The following is a 12,048-nucleotide window of genomic DNA, read 5'->3' on the forward strand; positions in this document are numbered from 1 at the left end:
CCGAGACTAGTCGGCTGCTAAGCAGGACAGGCAGCCGTGGCAAAAACACCCGGCAGGCCAGATAAATGTCTTCAGTGGGCAGCATGTAGCCCACAGGCTGTAGTTTGAGGACCCCTGTCCTAGAGTTTGCAATATACATTTACAACGAATCCAAGTCCACTGTCAAATAACAATATAACCACTTCACAGTAGTAGTACACGTTCCTTATAATAACAAAGTATTTCTAATTTTTACCTCTTATTCCTTTTATCATTGCTATTATTCATTTTACTTATGCATAGGCATATGCACACATATATATATACATAATCAAATATATTGTTGCTATGATTATTTTAAACAAATTGTTACCTGTTAGATCAATTAAGATTAAGAAAAATTGGCCGGGCGCTGTGGCTCACGCCTGTAATCCTAGCTCTTGGGAGGCCGAGGCGGGCGGATTGCTCAAGGTCAGGAGTTCAAAACCAGCCTGAGCAAGAGCGAGACCCCGTCTCTACTATAAATAGAAAGAAATTAATTGGCCAACTGATATATATATAAAAAAAAAAAATTAGCTGGGCATGGTGGCACATGCCTGTAGTCCCAGCTACCCGGGAGGCTGAGGCAGAAGGATCACTCGAGCCCAGGAGTTTGAGGTTGCTGTGAGCTAGGCTGACGCCACGGCACTCACTCTAGCCTGGGCAACAAAGCGAGACTCTGTCTCAAAAAAAAAAAAAAAAAAAAGATTAAGAAAAATAAAAGCTTTTGTTTTACTTTTACTTATTCATTCTCTGATGTTCTGAGTTTCTGATCTATATCATTTTCCCTCTCTTTAAAGAACTTCTTTTAACATTTTTCACAAGACAGGTCTATTGGCAACAAATTCCCTCAATTTTTGTTTGAGAAAGTCTTTATCTCTCCTTCATTTTTGATGGATACTTTTGTAGGTAACAGAATTTTAGGTTGGTGGAGTTTTTTTCTCTCAATACGTTAACTATTTCACTGCACTCTCTTCTTGTTTGCATGGTTCCTGGGAGAAGTCAGATGTAATTCTTATCTTTGTTCCTCTTTAGGTAAGATGTGTTTTCCTCTGGCTTCTTTCAAGACATTTTTCTTTATCTTTGATTTTCTGAAGTTTGAATATCGTATGTCTTGATGTCGTTTGGGGGGAGTTGTTTGTTTATTTGGGTTTTTTATTTGGTATTCATCCTGCTTAGTGTTCTCTGAATTTCCTGGCTTTAATTAAAGTCTAACATTAATTTTAGGAAATCCTCAGTTCTGTTTTCCTTCTTCTTCTGGTATCCTCATTACACATGTTACATCTTTTATAGTCATCCTACAGTTCTTAGATTTTCTGTTGTTGTTTTTTCTTCACTCTTTTTTCTCTTTGCTTTTTAGTGTTGGAAGTTTGTATTGTCATATCCTCAAGCTCAGAGATTCTTTCCTCAGCCATGTCTAGTCTACTAATGAGCCCACCAAAGGCAGTCTGCAATTTATTATAGCATTTTTGATCTCTAGCATTCCTTTATGATTCTTTCTTAGAATTTCCATCTCTCTGCTTACATAACCCCTCTGTTCTTGTATGTTGTCTACTTTTTCAATTAAAGCTCTTAGCATATGAATCATAGTTTATAAAATTCTTGGTTTGATGATGCCAACATCCTGGCCATTTCTCACTTTGGTCCTGCTAGTTGCTCAGTCTCTTCAAAATGTGTCTGCCTTTGAGTATGCCTTGTAAGTTTTTGTTGAGAAGTGAACATGATATGCTCAATAAAAGGAACTGCTATAAATAGGCCTTTAATTAATGTATTGGTGCGATATGGGAGAAGAGAAATAGGGATAGTCCTAGAATTAGGTCTCAGTGTTCTGGTGAGCCTGTGCCCCTAGACTGTTAACTCACAAGCATTTCTCAGAGTTTGTTTTCTCCCTCAGGTGGGATGAGATGGCTGGAGGGAGCTGGATTGTGTATTTCCCTTCCCCCTGTGGAAAAATAGATGGAACTGGAGTTTGGTATTTCCCTTCCTCCAGGTAGATTAGGCTCTGATACAACCTCAGAAGTTTAGGCTCTGGTGAAAAGAGATTCTCCTGAGGGCAGACCTTGTTAGGAAGAACAGAATGCTCTGGCATATTCCCAGATGGTTCCTTTCCCCTCTCCCTGCTGGAAGCCCAAAGGGATTTTTCTCCAACATTGTGTGTGAGGACCTGATAGAGCTCTTAGAGGTAAAATTCATAGACGTATACAGGCCTCCCATGTGACCGGGTCCCTCTGGAGTTTGTATCCGCATTGTTCCTCCAGCAAATTTTCAGTTGTTGCCTAGCTTTTCCTACCCTGGTAAGGTTCCTGCAGAGGTTTCTGCTCTGATATACTGTGAGTCTCTGTATCTGCCTGCCTGTCTCTCCAATTTGGGGGGCAATGATTTGTCCTCAGACTTCAGTTATCTGCTGGATCTAAAAAGAGTTGTTGACTTTTCAGTTTATTCAGCTTCTTACTTGTTTTTAGGACAGAATGAAGACTCCTAAGCTCCTTGCATGCCAGAGCAGAAACTGCAAGTCTTGCTCATGCCTGTTTTATGGGTCTTTGGCTTCCTGCCTTGCTGCCAGACAGACACCGTCAATTCTTGCTGTGAGCAGTGTGCCCCCCTCTAGCTGGCATTCCTCACCCTTGCCTAGTGCTGAGGACAGGAAAACTGGATAACCAGGTTTGTGAGAGCTGTGTGTAAAATTAGAGTAAAAAGGCTCTGACTAAAGGCCTCAAGGGCCTCCAATGAGAGAAATGCATGAGCCCCTGAGCACCTTTTATGCACCAGGTATTTTGGCTGCTCCAAGCTCTCAGCCTCTCTCTGCTCTACATTGCTGGGCAGCTGGATCTAGAGGTGTGAGTCGCACCATGGAAGAGGAGCCATTTCAGTTTCCAAGAGGGAGCTTAATTTTCTATTGCACTCAAAGCCCGACTCTTATCAGAAACTAGAAGGACTGGTTACATTGTATCTCTTGAAGCAGGCTCCTACTAAGTAAATAGAAGCCAGATTAACAACCCCTATTTCTTAGGAAAGCCTGAGCAATTTATGAAGATTAGTGGCTAATGTACCAGCATGATAATTTATGGTTACCATTTATCAAATACTTAAGATGTGCCAGGCATTGCTCTAAAAGCTTTACAAGAAGTACCTAAGTTTTACAAACACAGTAAGGTAGATATTATAATCCCAATTGTAAAAACAAGGAAACTTGTCCAAGGTCATGCATCAGCTAAGTAGAGGAATAGGATTTGAACCCAGGGCTGCAGACTCCAAATTTGTGCTTTCAATCATTTTCTTTAATTCCACATCTCCTAATGCCTCAGCAGCAGCAGCATTAACCAAGGTGTGGTGTTTTCCACCCTTGTAAGGCCCTGCCTCCATCCCCACTACCCCTGGATGACCCCTCTTGGGTCATCTGGACACAGCTCTCCTTTGTGTGATGGGCCAACGCTAAGGGTGAGTGCAAAGCACAGGAGTCTGTAGCTCCCTGGACCTAGAATCCAATTGAGATGAGGTGGGTTGATTAGAGTCAGGATTAACTTGACCCAGCTGAGGAATCAGGTAAAACCTGGGAGATGAAGCCCAGAGAGGAGGTCAGCCCTCTGTCCTCCTTGCCGGACGGCAGGTGTGTATGCACGCGTGTGCCTGTGTTTATGTAATCAATGCCCACACACCGACTGTGGCTTCTCACTCCAAGTTATATGAACACTGCAGGAGTTCACAAACTGTCTGGAGATCTAATTATCAGTTTCATAAGCCCAGCGGAGCGCCGAGTGCTGAAAGCAGCTGGGGGCGGGAAAGAGGAGGGGCGCGAGTGCCGAGCCAGGCTGGGCTGTTATTAAATGCCACACTCAGCACCTGTGCCCTGGGCTGAGCCTGCCAGTCTCCAAGGGAAAGCTGCCAAGCCCAGAGGCCCTGCAGGGAGCTGGCTCTTAGGCAGTGTGTCTCTTCCAGGTTCCAAGTCCCCACGCGGTTGCTAAGAACCCTCTCTGAAGAAGAATAGCAGAGACTGCCCCCCATGTCAGATGTCCCCAGCAGGAAGACCCACCAACTGGCCCTCTTAGCTTTCTTTATAGACCAGTGGCCTTTGGCATCCCTCACAACTGTGATTTCTGAATGTCACTGCTTTAGGAGCAGGGCACTGCTGTTCTAGGGCCCCACTTACCCTGGCGAAGGTCCGGAAGCCCTGGAGGATGGGTCTGTAGCCTGTGCAGCGGCACAGATTTCCTGCAGGCCAAGGAAAAAGTTGCCATGTTAGTGCAGCCCCTGGGCAAGGGGTGGGGGCCGTGATGTTGCGCCCAGCTCATTTGGGTGCTCTGTGTACCACTCGCCCTTGCATATCCCCTCCTCCTCCTCACAGTCCTGACTGACTGCCTCCAGAAGCCCTCCTTGACTGAGTCAGGTGCCCTGCTAAGTGTCCCATGGTGGCGGGTCATAGCTCCGTCAGTGAGCGTATCAAACCACCCTGTAAACTCTCTTCCCCTTCAGTGTGAGCTCCTTGAGAGCAGGGACCATGTCTTTCATCCCTGTGTCCCCTGTACCTTCTATATAGTGCCTGACGTGGGTTGGGACTCAAAGAAGCTGGTTGATAAGTGATAGATTGACAGAGAATAGTTGGCAGCTGTCTCTATTCAATTCAGAGAAAAGGCAAGTGGTGCAGGCCCCTGGGCCCATTCACAGAGGCAAATGGAAAGCCAGTCCCTGCCTGCAGCTCAGAATCCCAACCACCTTGTTCATGTGTGGTCTTCCTCCTGCAGAATCCCCTTGTGGCGAGAGCTGAGAGGAAAGAAAGCCACGTCACTAGCCTCTGTGGAGTTTTCCAAATGACATCTTCCCCTGCCATCTGCCCGCCGCCAACCCCACTCAGTGCTGCGGGAAGGCAGGAAGATGAACACAGATGCAGGGGATCCCAGCAGGTGCCTACACCACCCAAGTGCTCCCCAAATTAAGAGAGTGCTAACTCTCTAGCAGATCTTAGCCACCACATTGGGGTGGTCCCCCCAGAGGGCAGTCCCTCACACCCCTAGCCCCTTCCTGGCCTTCACCTTGGCCCTGCCTGCCCTCTGCAGTGCCCTGTTTGCCATTCCACCTGCTGGACTGTGCCCGAAGGCCCCCACCTTGGAAGGCATTCTCAATCTCCTCAATGGTGGGCTCGGGCTGGTTCCGCAGCAGCGTGTACATGCTCATGACGATGCCGGGGGTGCAGAACCCGCACTGGGAGCCGTGGCTTTTGGCGATTCTCTCCTGAAAGGGAGAGACAACAGACACCCGTGTCAGAAGACCTCCTCCCAGGCTCCCAGCAGAACTTGCCAGAAGCCAGCCCATGTTGAGAGACAGCAGGGGAGGGGAGCTTAGCGTTCGCTGTGCGAGGTCAAGTTCTGGGGCTGCTGCCTGTCAACTGTACCCTCACCCAGGTCACCAAGCCCCTCTGAGCCTCAGAGTCCTCGTGTGTACTTACCCCTACAGGGGTGGGGAGGACTAACTGAGATAAGTCATGTAAAACTCTTAACGTTGCACCTACGTAAAGCAGGCAGTCAGCCCAGGCTAGCTACAAGTAGGAAGGTCCCTTCAAAGAACAGTGACATTACAACCAGAGGGTGGCTTCTCACCCTTCATTCCACAGAGGAGGAAGCAGGCCCAGAGAACTGAGGAAATTTGCCCAAGCTCACACATGAGGGTCGAAGAGCTGTGTTGTGTTCCTTTAACTTCACTATCCTGCAATCCAACTCAACCAGCATTTATGAAGCACCAGCTGAATCCATTTCATTCCAAAATAGAATACCACTGTCCTCGTGTATTCTTATGAGAAGGCAACCCTGGAAGCTCAGGGAGGGCATAAGAGTTGGGAAATGTGTCAAATGGACGTGACTGTCTGCACTGAATGTCATAGAGTTTTCATTCAAAGCTGGAAGATTTTTATAAAGAGATTCTCCTCCACATTTTTTTTGTCTCTTGGGAGTCTCTCTTGGCATTTATGTGAAGTAAAATAGCTAGAAAATTGTATCCCCAATGCCTAGCGTATACAGTTGTCCCTTGGTACCTGTGGAGGACTAGTTCCAGGACTCCCTGCAGATACCAAAATCCCTCATATAAAATGGTGAAGTATTTGCATTATAACCTGCCCAATCCAGTCATATACTTTAAATTATCTCTAGATTACATGTAATGCCTACTATGATGCAAATGCTATGTAAATAGTTGTTATCTTGTATTGCTTAGGGAATAATGATAAGGAAAAAAGTCTGTACATGTTCAGTACAGTTGCCTTTTAAAAAAATTTTTTTTCAATCTGCAATTGGTTGAACCCATGGATTCAAAACCCACAGATACAGAGGATGGGCTGTATATTTATTCATTTTACAAATATTTACCGAGAACCTACTGTGTGCCAGGCGTGGTAAAGGCCATGGGATAGAGCAGTGACAAGGAGAGACGAGGTCTCTGATGTCAGGAAGCCCACATTCTAGTAGGGAAAACATGAAGACAAACAAGCAAGAGGCCTCTAGGTGGAGGTCAGCACCACGCAGAGAATTTATACAGGATGATGTGATCCAGAATGACCAGCAGCTACTTAGAGTGGTCAGAAAAGGCTGTTCTGAAAAGTGGATTCGGATCAGGAATGAGCGTATTCCAGGCAGAGAGAGGAGCAGGTGCACAGGCTCTGAGGAAAGACAAGCCTGGCTAGGGTTGAGGAAAGGCAAGGGTGGGTGGAGTCGGCTGGGACTAGAAAAGTCTGCCAGGGGTGTTTGCAGCTGCTGGATCATATAGTGCTTCACAAGCCAGGGCAGGGACCTGGAATTCTATTCTGGGTGTGATGGGAAGCCAATGGGAAATGTTCAGTATGAAGTGATGTGATCTCACTTAGCTTTTTAAATAATCACTCTGGCTGCTAGGTGGGGGATGGATTGTAGAGGACAAAATGGGACAGGGGACCAGGACAGTGTAGTGGGCCAGGCAAGAGGAGGTGCTGGCTCACACTAAGTAGCAATAGTGCAAACCGAGAAAAAAAGAAGGTTCCAGTGTATGTTTTGGAGGTAGAGAGGACACTACCTCTGGATGGATTGGGTGTGGCATATGACAGAAAGAATCAAAGGTGACATCTAGATTTTTGTCTTGAGCAATTGGGTGGATGGTGTTGCCATTGACTCTGATGAAGGAAGACTGAGGAAGGAAGACAAGACATTAGGGGCAAAGTAAGGTTTTGTTAGTTTGACATCCATACTGTAATGTCAAGTAGGCTGTTGGAAATATAAGTCTAACTTCTAAGGAAAAGTCAGAGTTGACAGTACAGATGTGAGTGCAATTTGCACGTAGATGGTGTTAATTCCACCTCAGGTGTATGTGAGGGTGAGGAAGGGAAGGGCCCAGGCAGGATCCCAGGCCCTGCAGCAATTAACATGGGTTTTGGAGGAAAAGTAGGAACTTGCAGTGTCACAGAAACCAAGAGAACAAAAATAAATAACAAGTGGCACCAGGCTCTACAGATTAATTGGAGCCAAAATAAGTGCATTAGGAATAAGATTCTACATCACTGGATAGGGAGGGTGTAGACTAATTATAAAGATACCATCCCTGCATTGAAACTATTCACTCTTTCTTTCATCTTTGTTTCACAGAAAACAACTAGCTTTAATTAACCCTCTGACATCTCCTGCAGGTTGGACGAGTTTAGTATTGTCCCCTCTTCCTGCCTGAGAAGCAAAGCTATCTGGGTGAAGCGGCACCACCCCCAGCCGGCTCTGACCTCACATCACTGGCCGGAGATGTTCTTCCAAGGAACAGAACCAGCCCACTCGCTAGGAGGCTCTGGCTCCGTGATGTCATGAAAGGTGCCCCAGGAAGGCATGATCTCCTGAATGACATGTCTCCTTGAATAGTCGAGGGAGGCCTAAGGTCTTCCTCTGGCATCCTCTGTGCTCATAATCTCCCAATGCATTCGGCACAACGGCCTTTCTTGCCTGCAGTGCTCCGCTCCCGTCTGCTCCCACCTGGCCAGAGCATCCTGATTCCCTCCACAGAACCCCTCAGATTGCTACTGCCCACTCTCCCCAAAAGTGTTCCTGATTTCCATCCATGCCAGGTGGTCTGGTACCATCAAGGAGAAAGCCTTGGTCAGGCACTCACAAATCTCTGTTGTCCTATTTGGCACTTTCTAAAATCCATTTTAGGGAGGGTGGAGGCCTAGCAGTCCCCGTTTGTATCCTTTGTGGGTGGGAGGTAAGGGGAGCAACTGGAATTGCCATCCCAAAGGCAGGGATTTTAAACAAGTGGCACAGGGAATTTAGAATCTGGAATCTGGGAAGGCTGGGGGTTTCCTAAACACACTTTGGAGCAAGGTGAGGAAGCTCCCTGCCCCTTCTCCTCCCAGATCTGGTGCAGCTGGACTGCCCCGGCCACCAGATCCAGTTGACCTCTTGGGTCACTCGGGATCATGCAATGTTATATCTGCCCAGATCACAGGAGGGAACTTCGGGCTTAGGTGCCTCCTCTTCTCACCTCACAGCACCCAGAGACGGGGAGTGGCCAGGGCACGACGCCTCCTTAGCTCAGGCAGTGCAACTCCACCCAGCAACCCAAAGCAAGTCTGCAGCCCCGGCATGGGCCTCCCTGCAGAATGACTGGCCCAACCTCAGGAGCACAGCTCCCTGTCCTCTGGTTACCTGCACAGGATGCAGCCTCGTCTTGGTGCTTCCTATTCCTTCCACGGTCGTCACGGCAACATGGTGCAAGGAGCAGATGGGGGCCAGGCAGGCATTGGCAGAAAAGTGGCTAGAATCCCAGATTAAGGTCACTCCATTGTCCACTCAAGTCATCAGAACAGACCCAAGTGTAGGGCCTGGGGGACTGTGTGAGGTTTTATGTTATGTCTCTTCACCCTAAATTATGTTCTTGTCTCTTCTACTGGTGCCCTCACTTCTCCACTCAAGACTGCGGCCAAGGGACGAAGGAAGCTCTCCTCCAGGTGAGGCTGAGCCCCTCCACAGTCCTGTGGGGCCAGGCACCAGCGCACTTTCAGCCTCTGAACTGGAGAAAGGGAGCTGGGGGTCACTTTCAACTGCCTCTTTCTTGGCTGAGCCTGGAGGCTGAGTCAAGAGGAAGTTTCTGGAAGGTTGCAGCCTTGAAGCATGCTCCTGTCCCTGTGAGGTCCTTCCTTAGCCTCAGTGCCAGAGCTCCAGTCACTTTCACACCCGCAATCACCCACCACCATTTCTCCCATTCCTCTGGAAGAGGGAGAGGAAATCCCTGGGGCAAGCAGAGGCTGAGGGTGCACGGCTGCCCTTAGCCAAGGCTTCCTTGAAGCCTCCCTGTCTGTCCATCACTCACTCACGTACACAGTCAGCACTGGTCATTGGGTGCACTCTGCTGAGGACTGAGGAACTAAAAGTGAATAAGAAGAAATCTCTGCCCTTCAATAGCTTGCAGTCAACCTGGGAAAATAGAAGCTGGGGTGAAGTTGCAATTTAAATCTTGTTAAAGTAAATCACAATGGAGGTCAGGCCTGAAAAATCCCTGAGTAGACAAAACCAGTTAGGCCTCATAAATGACCTCAACTTGGCTTGATTTGCAAACATGGGTGAAACTTGAGTTCTTTCTTGTAAATGCCGACATCAAAGAAAAACAGAACTTAAGCTCAACCAATCAGAAATAGCCAACAAACTCAACATTATAGAACTAAGGACTTTGCAAGGAGATACACCAAATGTGACCAGTGTATAACTGTAGCCAATCACATATTTTCTTTGCTTTACTTCTGTGTCTTTCCTAGAAAAACCTCTCCCTGGCATATCCTCAGTGGGGCTCCTGAACCGCTTCTGGTTGGGAGCTGCCCAATTTATGAATCTTGCTTGCTTAAATAAAGTCTGTTTAAAAATTTTATTGTGTCTCAGTTTACTTTTTTGTCAGTCTTTTACAGTAAGTGCTTTGGGAAGGCTGTACCCAGGGCACTGTGGGACCAGCACAGACCAAGATCATCTAACACAATCTTGGAAGATCAAGGAAGGCTTCCTGGAAGAGGTGACATTTTAGCCCAGTCCTAAAGAGCTAATAAGAGTTATCCAAGTAGAGAAGTCCTAGAAGAAAGGACATTTAAGACTTGGGAAACAGCTTATGCAAAGACCAAGAAATTAGTTGGCATGGGGCATTGGAAATTCACAAATGTCTCTGCTTAAGTGGAGTGCTGGACCCATGATGAGAAAGAAAACTGGAGAAAGAAAATTGGAGCATATTGTGAAGGGCTTTGTCTGATAAGCACAAGGATTAGACTTTGTCTTGGGGGCAATGGAGAGCTGTTAAAGGATTTTATGGGATGCAATACAAGCCTGGATTTTAGAAAGGTCATTTTATCAGCAGTTCAATATGCATAAGCCAGAAAGTCGCTTGCTAAGACATCAATGTACAATTTTCCTGTCCATAATCAGATCCTGCCCAAAAACACAGGGGCTCACACATCTGTGCACACGCTACACACCCACACACTCATGCACTCGCTCACACGCTGACCCTGCATCATAGTCCTCCCGTGGGCCATCAGCCAGCAGGCAAAGGATACACGATCTTGTTCTGGAGATGATCATACTTGGAGAGCATCACCGTGCAAGCCCCGCAGCCTCCTTCTCCACAGCCAAGCTTGGTCCCGCTCAGGCCCACTGGGCGGCCAAGAGTTAAGGAGTATGAACTCAGGGTTGCTGGGAAATACCTGGGCAGAGCCGCGTGGGTAGAGCCATCCATTCCCACACGCAGGCTCAGGCCCCTGGACCCGGCGAGCAGCAGACCCACAGGCCTCCTCACTGAGAGGGCTGCACTGCACCCCTGGGAGCCAGCAAAAGCATCAGAGTCCCATGGACAACATCCGGGTAGCATGCCCTAGGATGTGAGCTCTAGGGCTCAGCAGTCCTAGAGACCTCTCTTGGTGTCAGGGTCTTCCAGGCATGGTCTCACCGGGCAGGTAGACCAAGCACCTCACAGACAATCACATGGGGCAGCCCTCACGCCACCCCGGCTGGGCGTGCAGTGAAGTCTGGGCCAGAATGAGACATCCATCTGTCCTGGGACCTACTGAGTTCTGACTTTTCACTCTGAACCTTTTGGGTTGATAAAGTCCCGGGAACCAAAATTAGGACTGGACAAGGGGCTTTTGTATATCTTAGCCTAGGAGATAATGTGAAACAAATTAAAATGAAGATTTTTTTTTTTTGAGGTCAAGAACCAATATTGGGTCCAACTTTTACATATCTGATGCTTTGCGTATTTAAAAGTGCCTAGCTAGTAGGCTACCCTCGAGAACAGCAATTGTAGTGGTCACTTTCTCGGAGACACCAGGGCCCTGCTGCTGCTTTTCTCTCAGGCCTGCGGGCCTCTAAGCCACTGGCCATCTGCTGAAGATGCAGGGAACTGGGGCTATTATGGCCTGGTCACTCCCCCCATTTTCCAGACAAAATTAATAACTAACAATGATCTAGCCTCTTGTACTGGGATAGCACTTACTCTCAGGTTACCTGTTTAATCTTCACAATAGTTTGGTTAGCAGGTAGTGGAGGAAGTACTATTTCCACACAGATTAAGAAAACAAAAACAAACAGACCCAAGAGGTAATGTGGCCGCACAGATGACACAGGAGCTGGTGTTCTCTTGCCTGTGTGGACCCTGACACAGCCGTGGACTCCAGATTTGGGTGCTCCCGGTCACCAGGCTGCTTCCTGCCATGCACATCTGGAGGGTGTGCCCTTTCTGTGTCCTAAGTTCCTCTTTTCCCAAGTCAGGACATGCGCAGTTATCCATAGCTCAGACAACTCCGGAGGTAGCCCAAAGTCTAGAGTGGTCTTCCTCTGGCCTGGGGACCTTTCTGGAAGCTAGGGTAGAAGTCGAGGCAGGGAATCTTCTCTCCTGCCTCAAACTCCCACAAGTGGACTCTGAGCACAGGCAGCAATAAACTGCAAGGACTTCCTATTTTCATGCTATCTTTTAGTTTTGAATTGCATTTGAGATTGACCTTTGAACAAGCCAGTTGCTAGGATGAGGAATTTCTGAGGCTTCTGGGCCTTCAAAACT

General features: G+C 47.6%; 1 protein-coding gene across 1 annotated transcript in view; it reads right to left on the reverse strand.

The window, feature by feature from the left end:
* Positions 1-12,048, reverse strand: part of XDH (xanthine dehydrogenase) — a 69,544-nt gene that overhangs the window by 47,840 nt on the left and 9,656 nt on the right. Inside the window, exons 5-8 of the mRNA XM_012788369.3 lie at positions 10,550-10,646; positions 8,661-8,769; positions 5,118-5,244; positions 4,166-4,227 (exon numbers count right to left, since the gene is read on the reverse strand). Of these exons, the coding sequence (XP_012643823.2) occupies positions 4,166-4,227; positions 5,118-5,244; positions 8,661-8,769; positions 10,550-10,646 (395 nt within the window). The remainder of the gene's footprint in view (positions 1-4,165; positions 4,228-5,117; positions 5,245-8,660; positions 8,770-10,549; positions 10,647-12,048) is intronic.

Source organism: Microcebus murinus, chromosome 3 (assembly GCF_040939455.1).
Source record: "Microcebus murinus isolate Inina chromosome 3, M.murinus_Inina_mat1.0, whole genome shotgun sequence".
NCBI classification, from domain to species: Eukaryota; Metazoa; Chordata; class Mammalia; order Primates; family Cheirogaleidae; genus Microcebus; species Microcebus murinus.